General features: G+C 45.8%; 1 protein-coding gene and 1 non-coding gene across 2 annotated transcripts in view; both read right to left on the bottom strand.

The window, feature by feature from the left end:
* Positions 1-2,064: 2,064 nt before the first annotated feature.
* The window catches only part of STARD3NL (STARD3 N-terminal like), a 73,084-nt gene continuing 53,897 nt past the window's right edge, over positions 2,065-21,251 (bottom strand). The window contains exons 5-9 of the mRNA XM_038742600.1: positions 20,377-20,430; positions 20,138-20,255; positions 11,365-11,463; positions 5,363-5,451; positions 2,065-2,547 (exon numbers count right to left, since the gene is read on the bottom strand). Coding sequence (XP_038598528.1) covers positions 5,399-5,451; positions 11,365-11,463; positions 20,138-20,255; positions 20,377-20,430 — 324 coding nt within the window. The 3' untranslated portion in view covers positions 2,065-2,547; positions 5,363-5,398. The remainder of the gene's footprint in view (positions 2,548-5,362; positions 5,452-11,364; positions 11,464-20,137; positions 20,256-20,376; positions 20,431-21,251) is intronic.
* On the bottom strand, positions 14,850-14,920 carry TRNAG-CCC. Its single transcript has one exon. It is a non-coding gene; the product is annotated as a tRNA-Gly (tRNA).

Here is a 21,251-nt window from a genome sequence, read left to right as displayed (position 1 = left end):
TCAAGGAGACGGACTCTGCTGGGAAGACCAAGTGATGCATAAAGCCTGGAGACTTTCCTTTTAGCAACAGCTCTTCATTTTCCCAAGCAAGCACGGCTGGGTCTGTCCAGCCACCGGGAAGCAGGGTGGGAAAAATCTCTGGACTCTTCCCGGGGACACGAATGCTGACACCGTCTGACTTACCGGCTAGCACAAGGAGATTTGCTCTTCAGTGTTCTTTACTGAGCCTTTACTATGTGCAGAGCACTGTACTAAGCGCTTGGGAGAGCACAATACACCAGAATTAGCAGACACATTCCCGGCCCCTAACAAGCTCATGACTTCATTCATTCAATTGTATTTATTGAGCGCTTACTGTGTGCAGAGCACTGTACTAAGCGCTTGGGAAGTACAAGCTGGCAACATACAGAGACGGCCCCTACCCAACAACGAGCTCACAGTCTAGAAGACTTTAGGTTGCAATCTAGCTCTCAGAAGGTGGTGCTGGAGCAGACGGCGAGTTCTCTCATTTGTCACAAGTCTTCTAGACTGTGAGCCCACTGTTGGGGAGGAACCATCTCTATATGTTGCCAACTTGTACTTCCCAAGCACTTAGTACAGTGCTCGGCACACAGTAAGCACTCCATAAATGATTGATTGATTGATTGATCGTGTCCTGAGGGCCGCTACGTGGCTGGGTAACCAAGGGGGCTACTGGCTGGAGCTCGAGGACTTGCCTGCCCGCCCGGGGAATTCCTCCCCAAGGTCTCCCAAGACTGAGGCATGGAGAGAGGTCAGCGAGGCTAGGGCAGCGGTGAGACTAGAAGGCTGCCTCTCTGTCTATTAGGCCCCAGGATATTGTCTGAGTCCTGGAACTGGCTTGGAGGAGGGGGCTAGTGGCTATAAAACTGTTGGCCGACTTGCACGGCGATTTCAAAAGACTCATCGGGTCCGAGCTGAGTGTCACGTTCATCTTCCAAAAGCTTGAGCCCTAGATAGATTCTCTCTCAAAATTCTCTTCCAGTCTCTTCTAGACTGTGAGCCCACTGGTGGGTAGGGACCGTCTCTATATGTTGCCGACTTGGACTTCCCAAGCGCTTAGTACAGTGCTCTGCACACAGTAAGCGCTCAATAAATACGATTGAATGAATGAATGAAAATGAGGATGCCCCGTGCAGGCCTGGTGGACCCTAAGTGAATAACTGGAGCATTTGTTAAGTCAATCAAGGGTAGGTTAAGTGTTTACTATGTACCAAGTGCTGTGCTAAATCCTGGGACTGCTAGCACTTAGTACAGTGCTCTGCACACAGTAAGCGCTCAATAAATACGATTGAATGAATGAATGAAAATGTGGATGCCCTGTGCAGGCCTGGTGGACCCTAAGTGAATAACTGGAGCATCTGTTAAGTCAATCAAGGGTAGGTTAAGTGTTTACTATGTACCAAGTGCTGTTCTAAATCCTGGGACTGCTAGCGCTTAGTACAGTGCTCTGCACACAGTAAGCGCTCAATAAATACGATTGAATGAATGAATGAATGAAAATGTGGATGCCCCGTGCAGGCCTGGAGGACCCTAAGTGAATAACTGGAGCATTTGTTCAGTCAATCAAGGGTAGGTTAAATGTCTACTATGTACCAAGCGCTGTGCTAAATCCTGGGACTGCTAGCGCTTAGTACAGTGCTCTGCACACAGTAAGCGCTCAATAAATACGATTGAATGAATGAATGAATGAATGAAAATGTGGATGCCCCGTGCAGGCCTGGAGGACCCTAAGTGAATAACTGGAGCATCTGTTAAGTCAATCAAGGGTAGGTTAAGTGTTTACTATGTACCAAGCGCTGTGCTAAATCCTGGGACTGCTACTACACAATCGGTTTGGACACAGTCCCTGTCCACACGGTCTAAGCGGGAGGGAGAGCAGGTATTCCATCCCCATACTGCAGAAGAGGAAACTGGGGCACAGAGAAGTCAAGTGATTAGCCAAAAGTCCCCCAGCAGATGGGAAAGTAGAGAAGTCATCTGACTCCCACTGGGCCACGCTGCTTCTCATCATCATGTGGCGAATGCAGAACAGGACACGGTGAACTCAATCCCACCTTGATATGTTGTCGTTTATTCACTTTTTACAACTGTACAAAGAGCAAGTCGGAATAAAAAACACAAATGGGGGAAATGAGGGGAGTTAAAAAAAGAAAATCAAAAGTACGCGAGTCATGAATTAAAACAATTCCATTTAGTGAACCCCAGGACGTAGCACACGCACCTGCATGTTACTGAAGAAGTGTTACTTCGCTATATTACTGGGCCTATTAAGCAGGAGGACAGCACGAGACTTTCCAGTCATTAGACGATCAGATTCAGCGTCGCTGAACAGAGAATGGACCGTGACATTATCTCCCCAGCCACAGCCAGGCTAATATACATACGTGGACGTGGTAAAGAATCCGTGAGGTAATACAATAAATAAGTTCTCGATGAGCAGCTCCGCCAGTTTACCCTCAATCGGTGCCGTTTCACTTCTCCCTTATTCCACTCCTTCCCATCCGGTCTCCGGCGTGGGTTTTCGCTCTGCGAGAGAAACCCGAGGAGAGGATGAAGGGAGGCTTAAGGGTCGGACGGAAACAAAAATCGCACAGGCTCTGAAGCAATGTTCCTGCGGTCAGCTTTCTCTGCCCCTAGCAGAAAACACCCATTCCTTCATCGGCAGCAATCAATCGTATTTATTGAACGCTTACTGTGTGCAGAGCACTGTACTAAGCGCTTGGGAAGTACAAGTTGGCAACATATAGAGACGGTCCCTACCCAACGGTGGGCTCACAATCTAAAAGTGGCATCAGCCACGGACGGATGTGTGGGGTTGGTCAGCGGCTTTAAGGCTTTATTGACTTCCCCTGGCTGAGTGAAGTTTGGTTTTACCAAGAATCGCTGGGACTAATCAAACTCTCCTTCCCACTAATGTCACCGGAAAGCCTCGTTCAGTAGGTGACAAGACTCTGAAACGGGGTTTCTTTTGTGATTCTGGAGACTAGAAGAATGTTATTATTGGAAGCGGTGCGGCCTAATGGAAAAAGGCCCTGGCGGGACGTGGGTTCTTATCCCAGCACTGCCACTTGCCTGCTGTGTGAACTAGGACGAGTCACTTAACTGCTCTGTGCCTCAGTTTCCTCATCTAAAAAATGGAGAGTCAATATCTGATCTCCCTCCTTAGACTGCAAGCCCCACGTGGGCCAGGGACTGTGTCCAACCTGATTAACTTGTACCTACAAAAATACAGAGATGCAGCGTGGCTCAGTGGAAAGAGCCCAGGCTTTGGAGTCAGAGGTCGTGGGTTCTAATCCCGGCTCCACCAATTGTCGGCTGTGTGATTTTGGGCAAGTCACTTAACTTCTCTGTGCCTCAGTTACCTCATCTGTAAAATGGGGATTAAAACTGTGAGCCCCCCGTGGGACAACCTGATCACCTTGTAACCTCCCCAGCGCTTAGAACAGTGCTTTGCACATAGTAAGCGCTTAACAAATCCCATCGTTATTATTATTATTATTATTAAAATGGAGATTAAGACTGTGAGCCCCCCATGGGACAACCTGATCACCTTGTAACCTCCCCAGTGTTTAGAACAGTGCTTTGCACATCGTAAGTGCTTAATAAATGCCATCATTGTTATTATTATCTGCCCCAGCACTTAATACAGTACTTAGCACACAGTAAGCACTTAAAATGCCATAAATGTTATTATTCATATTTTTGGAATCGAATGAAGAATACCATAGAGAAAGATAACATCTTCTAGACTGTGAGCCCACTGTTGGGTAGGGACTGTCTCTATATATTGCCAACTTGTACTTCCCAAGCGCTTAGTACCGTGCTCTGCACACAGTAAGTGCTCAATAAATATGATTGATTGATTGATTGATTGATTGGTAACATCTTACCATATAGAAGGCTAAGGCATACAACAACAATAGCCTACTTTTCCTTTTTTTGGTGCTTTTCCCCTTATCAGCCCATGGACTGTGACCATTAGCCTGTATCTACTAAGCTCTGGGGTAGATGCAAACTAATCAGGTTGGACACAGTCCATGTCCTGTATGAGGCTCACAGTCTTAATGCCTGTTTTACAGATGAGGTACCTGAGGCACAAAGAAGTCAAGTCATTTTCCCAAGGTCACACAGCCGACAAGTGGCGGAGCTGGGATTAGAACCCAGGTCCTTCTGACTCCATTAGGCCACTTTGCTTCCCACCTACTTCACTAGGCCATTCTGCTTCACTATTGTAAATAACGTGTCTGTCTGTCTTCCCGATTAGACTGTAAATTCCCTAAAGACGGGGACATCTCTTTACCTTGGCTGCCTTTTCCCAAACGCTTAGCCTAGTTCTCTTCACACAGGAGGTGCCCAATAAGTACTACTGATGGATGGACTCCTTAAAAGTCCTCTTACTTCAGCTATGAGCCCCATGTGGGACAGGGTGTGTGTGCAACCTTATAATCTGGCTTGGCACACAGCAAGCACTTCAGTACCATTCATTCATTCATTCAATCGTATTTACTGAGCACTTACTGTGTGCAGAGCACTGTACTAAGCGCTTGGGAAGTACAAGTTGACAACACATAGAGACGGTCCCTACCCAACAGTGGGCTCACAGTCTAGAAGGAGGAGACAGACAACAAAACAAAACATATTAACAAAATAAAATGAATAGAATAGTAAATATGTACAAGTAAAATAGAGTAATAATAGAGTACCACAACTAATAATGATAATAATAATAGGAGTATTTGTTAAGCGCTTACTTTATGCCAAGCACTGTGCTATTTCCTGGGGTAGATACAAGATAATCAGGTCTCATATGGGGGTCATAGTCTAAGTAGGAGTGGGAGCCGGTACTGAATCCCCATTTTTTAAATGGTAGTTGTTAAGCGCTTACTACATGTCAAACGGTGTTCTAAGTGCTGGGGTAGTTACAAGTTAATTAGGTCAAACACAGTTCTTGTCACACATGGGAATCACAATCTAAGTAGCAAGTAAAACAGGTGCTGAATCCCCGCTTTCCCACACCCACGCTCTTTCATCTAGGCCTTGTTGCCTCTCATATTGCATCCCCATTTTACAGATGAGGAAACTGAGGCCCAGAGAAGTAATGTGACTTGCCCAAAGTCACATAGCAGACAAGTGGCAGAGCCAGGATTAGAACCCAGGTCTTCTGACTCCCGGGCCATGCTGCTTCTCCTGAGTTGCTGGATACCATAATTATTATATTGTAGCATATAAAATAATAATTTCTCTTATATCTTAGCAACTCAGGATGGCTTCCTGATGGCAGGAGGACAAGACATATCCTGCTAACCACCCTAGGGCTTGCCCTTTCGGTTTCAACACTTACTTTTATTAATTAAGAGCACGCACGATTCACAGAATGTCACAGGACTGGCTTTTCACTATCCTGCTTTTCTTCAGATTCTTCATCAGATCCTACAATACAAAATCAGTGAGCAAATGATAAATCTGTTTGGCCTAAATATCAGTTGCCATTAAAGCAGAATAACTTTCTTAATAGTGCTACTCAGACATAAGCAAAAACATTTATCAGTCAGTTGTAATTATAGAGCGCTGATTGTGTGCAGAGCACTATAACTTACTTGTACTCACTTGGGAGAGTACAATGTAACAATATAACAGACACACTCCCTGCCCACAACGAGCTTACAGTCTACAGGAAGAGACAGACATTAATATAAATAAATTAGTGATTTTATCGAGGATTGTTTGCATTAGAAAGTAATGCGACTGGCGGTGAGAGTTCACCAGTACTGAAAAATGCCATAATTACCACATGCACAGGAGACAATTTTGTTTTCGAGGGATGGGTCTTATTTTTCTCTGGATTCTCTTCCTCCCAGACTAGGGAGAACCATATCCTCCAGGGCGGTTAAGACAAAAGTCGCTTCAGAATCCGTCTCTTCTAAATAGCTCATTTTCCTCTAGAGAAGGGCTGGTTCCTCAGTTCGTCAGTAAGTCAGTCGGTCATTCCACAAGAATTTCTCAAGCGTCTTCAGGGTTTATAGCTTCCACTGTAGAAGCTGCTTGGGTAGGTGCTAGGGAAGAGAACTGCACCCTGAAGAAGTTTATTAAAAGGGAATTTGAGGCAGACAAATAGGTAATCATCACCAACACACACAGGTGTGAGGGCTAGTCGCCAGAATAATCTGAGAGACGGGGCAGAGGGGGTCAGGGCCAGGGAAGGGAGTGAGATCATCATCATCATCATCATCAATCGTATTTATTGAGCGCTTACTATGTGCAGAGCACTGTACTAAGCGCTTGGGAAGTACAAATTGGCAACATATAGAGACAGTCCCTACCCAACAGTGGGCTCACAGTCTAAAAGGGGGAGACAGAGAACAAAACCAAACATACTAACAAAATAAAATAAATAGAATAGATATGTACAAATAAAATAGAGTAATAAATATGTACAAGCATATATACATATATACAGGTGCTGTGGGGAAGGGAAGGAGGTAAGATGGGGGGGATGGAGAGGGGGACGAGGGGGAGAGGAAGGAAGGGGCTCAGTCTGGGAAGGCCTCCTGGAGGAGGTGAGCTCTCAGCAGGGCCTTGAAGGGAGGAAGAGAGCTAGCTTGGCGGATGGGCAGAGATCCCCCTGGGTGCCATATCTGGACACGTTCTGGGAACCCAAGAGGGCTTTAAGGGTCAGAATTGAACCCTGCACTGCTGTACATCTCTGTAATTTATTTATATTCATGCCTGTCTCCCCCACTAGACTGCAAGCCCGTTGTGGGCACGGAATGTGTCTGTTATATTGTACTCTCCTAAACGTTTAGGACAGCACTCATTAAATACGATTGACTGACTGACTTCCCCCTCGCCAAACACCGGCACTGGGTTTACTGCATTTCCAACACCCACCCGGAGCTGGGGCCGGAGGTGGCTGAGAGGCCGCAGGGAGCCCGGAGGGCAGGGCGAAGCTCCCCTCAGAAGGCAGTGCCACCCCGCTGGGCTCCTTCGGCTCGGGCCCGGCCACCTGAGGATTGCTTTTCCCTACCAGAATCCCCAACTGGATTATGGCCAAGCAACGGTGGAGGAGTAATGGCTGAGAACCTCGCCGGGGATGCAATCTCACACTCCAACCCCAGCTGTTGCCATGAATTCCACACGAAACTTGCGGTTTGCCCAAAACGGTGCAACCTACGGGATGAAGTCGTGGTGTTTCGTTTTGTGTTTTCCACCAGACGACTCCCATGGTGTGGCTTAACTGCCCTCATACGTATTTTGAGGCCCCAAATCCAGATTTCCTGTTTCCTACCTCATAATGCACCTGCTGCTGCCGCAGATGTTATTCACCGACATGAAATGATTTTGTTTTCGAGAAAGGCCTGGGGGAGGGGGACAGTTCAGAGTCGAGCCTCTCAACTGCAGTGATCCGATTCCTCCTGCAGTTTCAGCACAATCAAATGTTCCTGAGTTGGGTTTTCAAAAATGTTCTTGGAGTCAGTGTTTGCGCGTATTTAGCTCTCCATTCACTGCGTTTCTCTTAAGCTGACGGCTTATAAGACCAGTTAAGATTTTATTGGCAGAGGTTGTTCCTCTACAATTTACTTGTTTCTCTTTATGGGTCAGTCTTCGGTTCCCATCTTCAACCTCCCCCGTTGTCCTGAGAAATGCAGAATATTAAGAAGCAGGGACCAGGTCTACAGCAGCTCAGGGATTGCGGCTTCATGGAAACAGCACAGGCTTGGGATGGGTTCTGACCTCAGTTCCATCACTCACCTGCTCTCTGACCATAACCAAGTCACTTTTTTGTACCTCAGTTTCCCCATCTGTAAAACGGGGATTAATACACGTTCTCCCTCTCCCCTAGACTTCGAGTTCTGTGCAAGACAGGGGCTATGTCTGACTCGATTATCTCCTATCTACCCCTGGAGATTGGTACACTGTTTGGCACATAGTAACAGCTTAGAGATTAGTACACTGTTTGGCACATAGTAACAGCTTAACAAATACCACGATTATTACGGTTATGTCGATGGATGATGATATAGAGGTCAAGAGAGTTGTGGTGAGCCAGGGCAACCAGGCCCAAGAGTTCCATAAGGCTAAGGCGTCAGGCAGGGGGAGGCAAATGGAGATGGAGAAAGAGGAATAACCAAAGGGGAAGAGAATCCAGAGGGACAGGAGTAATGGGAGAACAGAGGGAGAGATTTAGGATGAGCAAAGCAGAGGGATGGGCAGGGAAAAGCTGGACTGGGAGACAGAGAAAGGAGAAGGAAGGGACAGACAAGGAAAAGCACAACCAGCGAGTAAATGAAAGAAGTAGAGTAAGCAGGGAGATGGGAAGGCAACAATTTATTATTGTCCAATTTTTATGCTTTCTGGTTTTATATTTCAATCTTTCCTTACGTACCCACTGCCAACCCACTGTCCTCCAAACCCACCTTATTCTTAGCCTAATAGCTCCTACGGGGCCAGGGACCTTGTTTAATTCTATATTTTTGCTCTACTTTTTCCCATTATAGAAAAAATTCTATATTGTTTCCCAGGGTTTGGTACAGTCCTCGGTACCCAGTATGTGGTCAGTAAATACCACTGAGTGGAGAAGACAGAGGAGAGCTAAAAGGAAATGAGAACTGGTCTCATTTTGGGGGAGTGGAAGTGATAAAGCCTAGAGAGACAAAAGGGTTCCAGCTGGAGACGGAAATACAAAAATTCCGTGACTGTCATCGACTTTGGCTATTTCTTAAGTTCGAGAGCCCCCAAGTGGAACTTTGCTAACACTAGATTTTCTCCTCAGTCTTGAACAAACACTATGTGGAACCAAAGGTGCCATAATGAGCAAAGTATCATCATCATCATCAATCGTATTTATTGAGCGCTTACTATGTGCAGAGCACTGTACTAACCGCTTGGAAAGTACAAATTGGCAACATATAGAGACAGTCCCTACCCAATAGTGGGCTCACAGTCTAAAAGGGGGAGACAGAACAAAACCAAACATACTAACAAAATAAAATAAATAGAATAGATATGTACCAATAAAATAAATAAATAAATAAATAGAGTAATAAATATGTACAAACATATATACATATATACAGGTGCTGTGGGGAAGGGAAGGAGGTAAGATGGGGGGGATGGAGAGGGGGACGAGGGGGAGAGGAAGGAAGGGGCTCAGTCTGGGAAGGTCTCCTGGAGGAGGTGAGCTCTCAGCAGGGCCTTGAAGGGAGGAAGAGAGCTAGCTTGGCAGATGTAGTGACTGCAATCAATAATAATAGTGGCATTTATTAAGCGCTTATTATGTGCCAGACCCTGTACTAAGTTCTGGGGTAGATACAAGCTTATCAGGTTGGACACCGTCCCTGTCCCACATGGGGCTCCCAGTCTCAATCCCCACTTTACAGACGAGGGAACTGAGGCACAGAGAATCAATCAATCAATCAATCGTATTTATTGAGCGCTTACTCTGTGCAGAGCACTGTTCTAAGCGCTTGGGAAGTACAAGTTGGCAACAGATAGAGACGGTCCCTACCCAACAGTGGGCTCACAGTCTAGAAGGGGGAGACAGAGAACAAAACAAAACAGATTAACAAAATAAAATAATTAGAATAGCTATGTACAAGTAAAATAAATAAATAAATAGAGCAATAAATACATACAAACATATATACATATATACAGGCGCTGTGGGGAAGGGAAGGAGGTAAGGCGGGGGAGATAGAGAGGGGGAGGATGGGGAGAGGAAGGAGAATCAATCAATCGTATTTATTGAGCGCTTACTGTGTGCAGAGCACTGCACTAAGCGCTTGGGAAGTACAAGTTGGCAACATATAGAGACAGTCCCAAGGAGAAGTGAAGTGAAGTGACTTGCCCAAGGTCACACAGCAGACAAGTAGCAAAGCCGGGATTAGAACCTATGACTCCCACGCCAGTGCTCTATCCACTAGGCCAGGCTGCTTCTTAACCCACCGACCCACAAAGAAGACGACTGAAAAAAGAGGTTAAAATCCTTATTTTCCATTAGGCCTCCTAGGTTCAGTGTGAGCTTCCTTTTTACCTGGGCAGCTCAATGGGAGAGGCAACCATCACTGCTCAACAGGAAGCTCAAACAAGATTAAAAGCACCTTAACTAGACTGTAAATCAATCAATCAATCAATCAATCGTATTTATTGAGCGCTTACTGTGTGCAGAGCACTGTACTAAGCGCTTGGGAAGTACAAGTTGGCAACATATAGAGACAGTCCCTACCCAAAGTGGGCTCACAGTCTAAAAATCACTCCCACTAGGCTGAAATTCTGCCTTTACAATGTAAGCGCCCCAGGTAGATTTTAAGTCCCTCACAAAATTGTAAGCTCCCTCACCAGACTGAAAGTTCCCCCAGTAGATTGTAAACTCCCCCATGAAACTGTAGGCTCTTCCACTTCACTGGAAAGTAAAATCTCCCACTACCTTGTAAGCTCCTCCACTACAGTAGAAGCTCTCTCACTAGATTTCTAGGTTCTTAGCGGGCAAGGATCGTGTCTACCAACTCTGCTGCACTGAACTCTCCGAAGCATTCAGCACAATGCTTTACACCCAATAAAAATAATAATGATGATGGCATTTGTTAAGCACTTACTATGTGCAAAGCATTGTTCTAAGCACCTTGTAACCTCCCCAGCGCTTAGAACAGTGCCTTGCACATAGTATAGTAAGCGCTTAATAAATGCCATTATTATTACTACAAGGTGATCAGGTTGTCCCACGTGGGGCTCACAATCTTAATCCACGTTTTACAGAGGAGGTAACTGAGGCCCAGAGAAGTTAAGTGCCTTGCCCAATGTCGCACAGCTGACCAGCGGTGGAGCCGGGATTTGAACCCATGACCTCTGACTCCCAAGCCCGTGCTCTTTCCACTGAGCCACGCTGCTTGACTGACTATGGTCAAACATCATTCCGGTCCCTTGCAGATTTCCTGAAGGAGATCAGGTGGGATGATGCAAACAAGGCTCCTCCCTCTCTGACCGAGGAATCCGCAGCATTGCCCTACTGTGTCATGTCTTGTCGTTCACTGCTGCATCAGCACGCATTTGGGTCTGCATAATGCATATTTGGTGTTTTGGTTCAAACGCTTTTGGGAAATTAGGGCATGATCTGACAACCCAAGTCTATTTGGATACACCAGGCTGCCGTGCTGGGCCTATCTGGATACATCAGGTCTAAGTGGTGTAAGAAACGGCCTACACACGTGTGCAGCAGCATCAGACACAGGGTGACTACTCCGGTGTGAGTTTCTCTCAAGGTGAGGCTTGGCCAACTCCTGGGTTTGTTCTTGAAGTCCTCCCTCGGGGAAAAAGGTAGCGGTGGCGGGCCGAAGATTGGAGTCTTACCTGCTTCAGACTCAGGAGGGGAATAAAACTGTCCGTCGGAGAGCACTCCAGGCTGGATAAGAACTGCCCGCTCTGAAGCGTCCTGAACTATCAAGAGCCCTGGAAGAGAAGGGAAACAGACACCAGTAAATGTGTGGTCATCGGAAGTCCCTCCGAAGAAAGGGCTGGCAAAGAGGGTTACAAATATGTAACCGGACAGAACGTAATCATGCAAGCCTAAAGAGGTAATGGGATTGGACTTTGAAATGTTTGGGACTTTCTTCCCTTCAAAACAAGATCCCACCAAAAACTCCCTCTTACATATTTGACTAATTCATAATAACTGAATCGGGCCTCATTAATTCAAGAATGCAAGCTCCTCCTGCCATTTGGTGGGATGGCTTGTAGGGTCCTGAGATCTATAATTATTATTGGTATTTGTTAACAGTTTACCACGTGTCAAACCCTAAACATGGGGGAAAGCACATGCTAATCACATCAGACACTGGCCTTGTCCCACAGGAGGTTCTCAATCTAACTGTAAGAGAAAAGGGATTTTTTTTAATGGCATTTGTTAAGCACTTACTATGTGCCAGGCACTGTACTAAGCCCTGGGGTAGATACAAGTTAATAATAATGATAATGATAATAATGGTATTTGTTAAGCGCTTACTATGTGCAAAGCACTGTTCTAAGCGCTGGGGAGGTTACAAGGTGATCAGGTACCCACGGGGGGCTCCCAGTTTTAATCCCTATTTTACAGATGAGGTCACTGAGGCCCAGAGAAGTGAAGTGACTTGCCCAAAGTCACACAGCTGATAGTTGGCGGAGCGGGGATTTGAACCCATGACCTCTGACTCCAAAGCCTAAACAGGTTGGACACAGTCCATTTCCTACAAGGGGCTCACAGCCTTAATCCCCATTTTACCAATGAGAGAACGGAGGCCCAGAGAAGTGAAGTGACTTGCACACTGCAGATAAGTGGCAGAGTCAGGATTAGAATCCAAGTCCTTCTGATTTCTGGGTCCGGGCTCTATCCACTAGGCCAAGTGACTTGCCCAAAGTCACACAGCAGGCAACTCAGAGACCTGGGCTTAGATCCTGGGTCCTCGGACTCACAGGCCAGTGCTTTTTCTACTCAGCTACACTGTTCCTCAGTGGATCCCCGATAAGCAGCCGAAATGTACGTGAACCAAGCAGAGGGGCCTCAGAGGAACTCAAATATTGGTCTAGTTTCCCTAATGGAGCCTCACAAAAGGCTGGGAAACTCCTGAGAGCTCATCGGAACTCTTTGAGAGTTGTGTTGCCCAAGACTCCTTACTGAATTGAGGCTGAAACCCGAAGGGGAATACTGTTGAAAAGCCCCGTAAAAATCAAACAATCATCGTGGACACTCCACATTACTATTCCGAAGTGGTTTCTGGAGTGGTGAGTGGAATCAAGAAATGCACAAGTATATCCAATAAAGGGATGAGAGGGGGAGGGAAGGAGGTAGCCCGGGGGAGGCCTGGTCTAGCAAAAATAACACTGAACTAAGAAAAAGGGGCTGTGGATTATGCCCCCCAACCCAGCTTTTTAGCCACCTGAATCTGGGGAAGTCAATGACAAGGCCTCAATTTCCCTAACTGTAAAATGGGGATAAAGCCCCCCGTCCGCCCTACTTTACAAGCGGCATGCCCTACTGGAAAGAGCACAAGCCTGGGAGCCAGAGGACTTGGGTTCTAATCCCGGCTCGGCCACTTGTCCGCTGTGATTTCCTGGGCAAGTCACTTCACTTTGCTTTAGTTACCTCATCCAGAAAACGGGGATTAAATCCCCATTAGGGAAGCAGCGTGGCTCAGTGGAAAGAGCCCGGGCTTTGGAGTCAAAGGTTGTGGGTTCAAATCCCGGCTCCGCCACTTGTCAGCTGTGTGACTTTGGGCAAGTCACTTCACTTCTCTGGGCCTCAGTTCCCTCATCTATAAATGAGGATTAAGACTGTGAGCTCCCCGTGGGACAACCTCATCACCTTGTAAACTCCCCAGCGCTTAGAACAGTGCTTTGCACATAGTAAGCACTTAATAAATGCCATTATTAATTAATTAGTTAATTAAATCCTCCTCCCTCCGACTCAGACTGCGAGCCAAATGTAAGTCAGGGATTGTGTCCAACTTGATTCTCTTGTTTCTACAACCAGCACTTAGTACAGTGCCTGTCACATAGCAAGTACTTAACATGCACCATAAAAAAGATTGATATGAGGATAAAATGAGTTACTGAATGATAAGGGCTTTGAGTTATCAATCAATCAGTGGTATTTATTAATAATAATGATAGCATTTATTAAGCGCTTACTATGTGCAAAGCACTGTTCTAAGCGCTGGGGAGGTTAACAAGGTGATCAGGTTGTCCCACGGGGGGCTCACAGTCTTCATCCCCATTTTACAGATGAGGTAACTGAGGCCCAGAGGTTAAGTGACTTGCCCAAAGTCACACAGCTGACAACTGGCAGACCCGGGATTTGAACTCATGACCTCTGACTCCAAAGCCCGTGCTCTTTCCACTGAGCCACGCTGCTTCTCTCAAGTGCTATTAAGCACTTAATATGTGCAGAACACTAATTACTCAGAAGATTACAACACAAAAGTATTAGCAGACACTAATTAAGCGCTTAATATGTGCAGAACACTAATTACTCAGAAGATTACAACACAAAAGTATTAGCAGACGCGGACCCTGCCCCTAGCAAGCTTACAGCCTACTAGGGGAGACAGGAATTAATATTCATTCATTCATTCACTCAATCATATTTATTGACAAGCTGGGCTGGAGAAGGAGAGAAGGGAGGTGAGGTAGGAGGAGGCGAGGTGATGGACAGCCTTGAAGCCGAGGGTGAGGAGTTTTTAATATGAATTTGAGTATATAAGTAATTTATAATTTAAAGATATGTAAGTGCTGAGTAAGAAGCCACGGAAAATTAAGACAATTCCATATATTTTTTTGAATCATGAAGTACTGAGAAACCCCAACTGTTTGCATTCTGAACTTAAACGCTGGAAGCCCATTTCCCTCAGGGCCTGAAGTTACTTCCTGACCAAACACTGAGCACTTTGGGAGAAGAGCAAGCTCATCGGGCTATTACAGGGCCAGGTGCTGCACGCAGGGAGCAGACACTGCTTCAACGCCCTGCACGGTCATTCATTCAATCGTATTTATTGAGCACTTACTGTGTGCAGAGCACTGTACTAAGTGCTTGGAAAAGTACAACAATAAACAGACTCAGTCCCTGCCCACAACGAGATTACAGTTGGGGAGGGGGGGAAGACATTAATATAAATAAATATAGATGTGTACATAAATTCTGTGGGGCTGCGTAGGGACCGTCTTTATATGTTACCAACTTGTACTCCCCAAGCGCTTAGTACAGTGCTCTGCACACAGTAAGCGCTCAATAAATACAATCATTTAATCGTATTTATTGAGCGCTACTGTGTGCAGAGTGCTGTACTAAGCACTTAGAAAATCCCTGCATTGGCCGAGAATTGAACTCGGGTCTCCCGCGTGGGAGGCGAGAATTCTACCACTGAACCACCAATGCTCACATAACCATTCATTCCTTCATTCAATCCTATCTATTGAGCGCTTACTGTGTGCAGAGCACTGCAGTAAGCGCTTGGGAAGTCCAAGTTGGCAACATATAGAGACGGTCCCTACCCAACAGTGGGCTCACAGTCTAGAACCACCAATGCTCTGAAGGGAGAAGAACAAAGGGAGCAAGTCAGGACAACGCAGGAGGGAGTGGGAGAAGAGGAAAGGGGGGCTTAGTCAGGGAAGGCTTCTTGGAGGAGATGAGCCTTCAATAAAGCTTTGAAGGAGGGGACAGTAACTGTCAGGTTTGAGGAGAGAGGCAGGATGGGGGCGAGGGGTCGGCGGCGAGACAGACAAAATCGAGGCACAGTGAGAAGGTTAGTATTAAAGGAGTGAAGTCTGTGGGCCGGGTTGTAGTATGAAAGTAGCAAGGTGAGGTTCCTACTAGACCAGTGACAACAGCCCAGGCTTGAGAGTCAAAGGACATGGGTTCTAATCCCGGCTCCGCCACTTGTCTGCTGAGTGACCTTGGGAAGTCCCTTAACCTCTCTGTGCCTGTTTTACTTCACCTGTAAAATGGGCATTAAGACTGTGAGCCCCACGTGGGACAACCTGATTACCTTGCATCTACCCCAGCACTTAGAACAGTGTTCAGCGCGTAGTAAGTATTCAAGCGCTTAGTACAGTGCTCTGCACATAGTAAGCACTCAATAAATACGACTGGAGGCCTTCCCAGACTGAGCCCCTTCCTTCCTCCCCCCCTCGTCCCCCTCTCCACCCCCCCATCTTACCTCCTTCCCTTCCCCACAGCACCTGTATATATGTATATATGTTTGTACATATTTATTACTCTACTTATTTATTTATTTATTTATTTTATTTGTACATATCTATTCTATTTATTTTATTTTGTTAGTATGTTTGGTTTTGTTCTCTGTCTCCCCCTTTTAGACTGTGAGCCCACTGTTGGGTAGGGACTGTCTCTATATGTTGCCAACTTGTACTTCCCAAGTGCTTAGTACAGTGCTCTGCACACAGTAAGCGCTCAATAAATACGATTGATTGATTGATTGATTGACTGAATTAATTTAAGGTAGTCCCATCCCCAGGTCCCACACTGGGTGGAACACACAACCAGGAAAAAACTTTACACCCTGCAAGAGCCAGGACCTTTATTCCCAGGCTCCTTCTCCAGTCTTTGAGAGAAAAGGTTTACTTTCAGAAATCTGCAAACATTCTCACTGCAACTTAGCATAGAAACGGCACAGTCTAGTGGATAGAACACAGGCCTAATCCCGCCTCCACCACTTCTCTGGGCCTCTGTTAACTCATCTGTAAAATGGGACAGGGACTGTATCCAACCTGATTAGCTTGTATCTATCCCAGAGCTTAGTACAGTGCCTGGCCCATAGTAAGTGCTTTATTTTATTTTGTTAGTATGTTTGGTTTGGTTTTTGTTCTCTGTCTCCCCCTTTTAGACTGTGAGCCCACTGTTGGGTAGGGACTGTCTCTATATGTTGCCAATTTGTACTTCCCAAGCGCTTAGTACAGTGCTCTGCACATAGTAAGCGCTCAATAAATACGATTGATGATGATGATGAAGTGCTTAACAAGTACCAGAAAACAAAAAAATTGGGAAAAAAAAACCCCCACCAAATTGCCAAAATAAGAAGCAGAAAACAAGCTCGGTATTAAATTGCATAAAAGTGACTGAGCAAGGGTTTCTAGAGCATCATCATCATCATCATCATCAATCGTATTTATTGAGCGCTTACTATCTGCAGAGCACTGTACTAAGCGCTTGGGAAATACAAATTGGCAACATATAGAGACAGTCCCTACCCAACAGTGGGCTCACAGTCTAAAAAGGGGAGACAGAGAACAAAACCAAACATACTAACAAAATAAAATAGAATAGATATGTACAAGTAAAATAAATAGAGTAATAAATATGTACAAACATATATACATATATACAGGTGCTGTGGGGAAGGGAAGGAGGTAAGATGGGGGGGATGGAGAGGGGGAAGAGGCAGGAGAATATCTGTTCCCTTCAGAAAATTTTATTGGTAATGAACACTGACCTGCTGCAACTGGTTGCAAAGAAAGCCTTCACTTTGGTATGTCACTTAGCTTTAACATTATCGGTAACAGGACGGAGCAGTTCCCAGGATGAAACAGTTCCCTCAGATGCTATTTAAAGGCTTGCTTTCATCGCGTACCAAAGATCTTCTGGGTCTGGGGTCCATGAGTTTTTCTTAAGATGTTCTAAGCCTCAAGGGATCATCATCAATCGTATTTATTGAGCGCTTACTATGTGCAGAGCACTGTACTAAGCGCTTGGGAAGTACAAATTGGCAACATATAGAGACAGTCCCTACCCAAGTTTCCCAAGCAACAGGCACGAGACCAAATTTCTATTCGATGTTCTTTCCCATCCTCCGTCAGTCTCACCAACATCTACAATATTTTGCCTCACACGGCACTATAAGAGTCGGAGTCATCTGACCGCTCGACTCTCGGTTCTCCTTTTCCCTGTGTCTGTGGTCCAGCTGCTGACTAGAAATTGTTTAGGCAGCTCAGAACGAGTTATTGTCAGTCTCTCTCTCCCAGCCACGAACCGCCCTTAGAAATCCCAGAGATGTCACAGAGTAAAAGCCGAAGGGGAGGGCCGTCCCCCTGGCCAATATTTCTTCTCCCGCCTAACGTTTTGTTCGAGATTCCTTCATGAAACTGGAGCCACACCAGACCGAAGCCATGCCACAAAGACATTTTTATTCTCCGTCATGTTCTCTGGAGGTGAAACGGCCCCGTTTGAGTTCTTGGCCCAAAGCTAATTGTAGATCCTGGATTCAACAGGATTCTTATTGCAACATGGTTCAAGGGATTGGGAAACTAAGGGCTCTCTAGAAGACTGTTACTCAAAAAAAAGAGAGATAACATCCCATAGCTAGATGAAAGAAGATGAGGGATGGCCTGATAAGGGTGAGTCACCATGAACTTAAGAGAAGCAGCGTGGCTTAGTGGAAAGAGCCCGGGCTTGGGAGTCAGAGGACATGGGTTCTAATTCCGCCTCTGCCACTTGCATGGTGTGTGACTCTGGGCAAGTCACTTCACTTCTCTGGGCCTCAGTGACCTCATGTGAAAATGGGGATTAGGACTGTGAGCCCCACATGGGACAATCTGATTACCCTATATCTACCCCAGTGCTTTGAACAGTGCTTGGCACATAGTAAGCGCTTAACACATACTATCATTATTATTATTATTATTATTATAACTTGGCCATGTAACGCTCTGATACTCACCCCAGTCCCACAGCACGCTACATACCACCTCCCTCTCTGTCTGCCCACTTCTGTTCTCACACTGAAGCTCAACGTAAGAAACATCCTACTGGGAATTTTCACGGTTTTGCCATATTGCAGATATTTTCCCAAGCCGGTATCCTATCAATTCTGTGTGTTTTTTCTCCACTTCTTCTAAGGAGCTGCCAGTATGAAAAGTAGCATGGCCTAGTGGAAAGAGCATGGTCCTGGGAGTCAGAGGACCTGGATTCGAATCCCAGCTCTGCCGCTTCTCTGCCGTGTCGCTTAACTTCGATGTGCCCCCGTTCCTTTATCTGCAAAATGAGCCCCCTTTTTCCTCTCCTCCTCCCCATCCCCCCCGCCCTACCTCCTTCCCCTCCCCACGGCACCTGTATATATGTTTGTACAGATTTATTACTCGATTTTACTTGTACATATTTACTATTCTATTTATTTTACTTTGTTAACATGTTTTGTTTGGTTGTCTGTCTCCCCCTTCTAGACTGTGAGCCCACTGGTGGGTAGGGACCATCTCTATATGTTGCCAACGTGTACTTCCCAGGCGCTTAGTACAGTGTTCTGCACACAGTAAGTGCTCAATAAATACGATTGAGTGAATGAATGAATGAAAAAATGGAGACTCAATACCTATTTTCCCTCCTACTTAGACTGGGAGCCCTACGTGGGGCCTGATTATCTTGTATCTTCCCTAGAGCTTAGTACAGTACTTGACACATAGTAAGTGCCTTCCTGCCCTGCTAGGCATAGCAACATGTCACCCAGTCAATGCTCCAAGATTGGGTCTTTACCAGAATTCAGAGCAGACTGGCAACTCCTCCAAAGGTCACAGAGAGAACCACCCCTCAGCTCCCCACAACCTAACCCGGTCACTTATACCTCTGAGGCAGAAGAAATCGCTCTCCAGTAGCTACCTTGGAGAAGCAAATGGTAGCCCAATAGTGAACTTTTACTAGCCTTGATCTTTGGCTAGTCCCTCTCCTATAGCCTCAAGCCAATTTGGCCATTTCGTGTTTTCCCTTATCATCAATGGGGTTGATAACCCTGAAATAGTGAACTGTTTAGACTGCTACCCCCAAGCTTGGTAAGTAGGCATAAGTCACTGACTTGCCCCTGAGTATGTTTTCTTAGTCTTCCTTCCTGCCCATGAGCATACAAGTAGAAAAATTAGGAAAGTCATACTTAACTGGTACTTGCCTCAGGAGAGCCGGTTATTAGTCATCTTCAGATCCCACTGTCTACTGGAGCAGGTGAGTCTTACCGAAATAAGCATCTACGTCTTGGAAGCTAAATCACAGGGATCCTGAAATTCTGATCCACTAGGCACTGTGCCCTATTCATTTTTGGTCTTATTTTGTGTATTTGTCCTTTTCTGTTGTTTTAGTGCTTCATTGCTCCTTATAGGCCTGTAAACAATCCCCTCTCCCCTTTTCTAGTCTTAGATTGTGAACCTCTTAAGGTCAAGGACCTGTGTCTGACTCCCTTCTGTATATTCTTTCCAAGCATTTGGCATTGTGCTCTGCAAACAGCAAGAACTTCAGAATTATTATTGCTACTACCACCATCATTGGTATTTATTGAGCGCTTACTGTATGCAGAGCCTTGTACTAAGCGTTTGAGAGAGTACAACAGAATCGCTAGACAGTGTTTGCTGCCCAAGGTGAGCTTACAGTCTAGAGGGGGAGAAAGACACTATGATTATTACTACAACTACTACTACCCCATTGACTCTTCCTTCAATCTCCAATTGTATCTTCCCTTACAGGTTACCTAACAGCTTTCGCTATTTGAGGGGTTCTCTGAGAATAAAGGGGATAAGTCTCCTTCCACTGTGGAACCCCAATGAAACAGCTGTGATCACTGATCACTGAGGAGGCTATGATGATGGTAGATGAACTTACTGTTTTCTTCCTCAGCTTCCTGCGGCAAGACTTTGAAGTCCAGAAACCAGGTTTCGATCCAGGCCAGGATGAATGAAATGATGGGCAGCACATATCCAAAAGCACCTTGGGAGAAGAGCTTTAAAAAAAAAAAAAATCAAAGACAGGTAAAACCCTTTAACCCAGAAAGCAGATTTTTCTAAGAACCAAAGGCAAATTCATTTTAAAAATGGAATTTATGAGACTGCTCCTGCACCTACCTTGGAAAGAATTACTTTTGCTAACAAAAAGGCACTGGTCACTGCTGTCGTCAACTAAAAGAAAAGGGACTGAGTTCAGTTTAAACCAGATTTGACATAACAGCAATTGCATAACCAAAGTAAACTCAAACCATGTAAATAATTAATATGTGCATTCCAGGGTCAAGAATACAAGTAAGGCTGCGTTCGGGTTAATGGTTCACCCAGCCCACTATTCTTTCTTGAACGGGGCAGCAGGGATCGACCCTTACTGTTTCCCACTGCTCTCCTTGGCTACAGACCTTCCATCCATGAATTCCTCGAAACTCTTCTGGAACTTATTCAATATTTGCCACCCGGCAACTGCCATCTGCCATCTGGTCGCTGTGAACCTCCCACCTCCCACCTCTTTCCCTCACAGCCCTGGTCCCTAAAAATGAGAAGGGAGGAGACCCTCCCCTTTCCCCCACACAAGGTTGAAAATCTGGGGCGCAAAATGATCCATCCTGAATCCCAGGAGGGTGGCCCGACTAACGACCGCACATCTGGCCAGGCCCAACCTCTTTCCTTGCACTGAGACTTGTAGTCTCCCTGGGGACCCGGGAACTTCTGCACATGTGAGACTCACTGCACAAATACAACCTCCTCCAGGAGGCCTTCCCAGACTGAGCCCCCTTTTCCCTCACCTCCTCCCCATCCCCCCCGCCCTCCCTCCTTCCCCTCCCCACAGCACCTGTATGTATATGTGTACAGATTTATTACTCTATTTATTTTACTTGGACATATTTACTATTCTATTTATTTTGTTAAGGATGTGCATCTAGCTTTAATTCTATTTGTTCTGACTATTTTGACACCTGTCGACATGTTTGGTTTGTTGTCTGCCTCCCCCTTCT

The sequence above is a fragment of the Tachyglossus aculeatus genome, chromosome 2, assembly GCF_015852505.1.
Source record: "Tachyglossus aculeatus isolate mTacAcu1 chromosome 2, mTacAcu1.pri, whole genome shotgun sequence".
Taxonomy (NCBI): Eukaryota; Metazoa; Chordata; class Mammalia; order Monotremata; family Tachyglossidae; genus Tachyglossus; species Tachyglossus aculeatus.
Note: the sequence above shows the minus strand (reverse complement) of the source record. Positions and strands in the feature narration are given on the sequence as shown.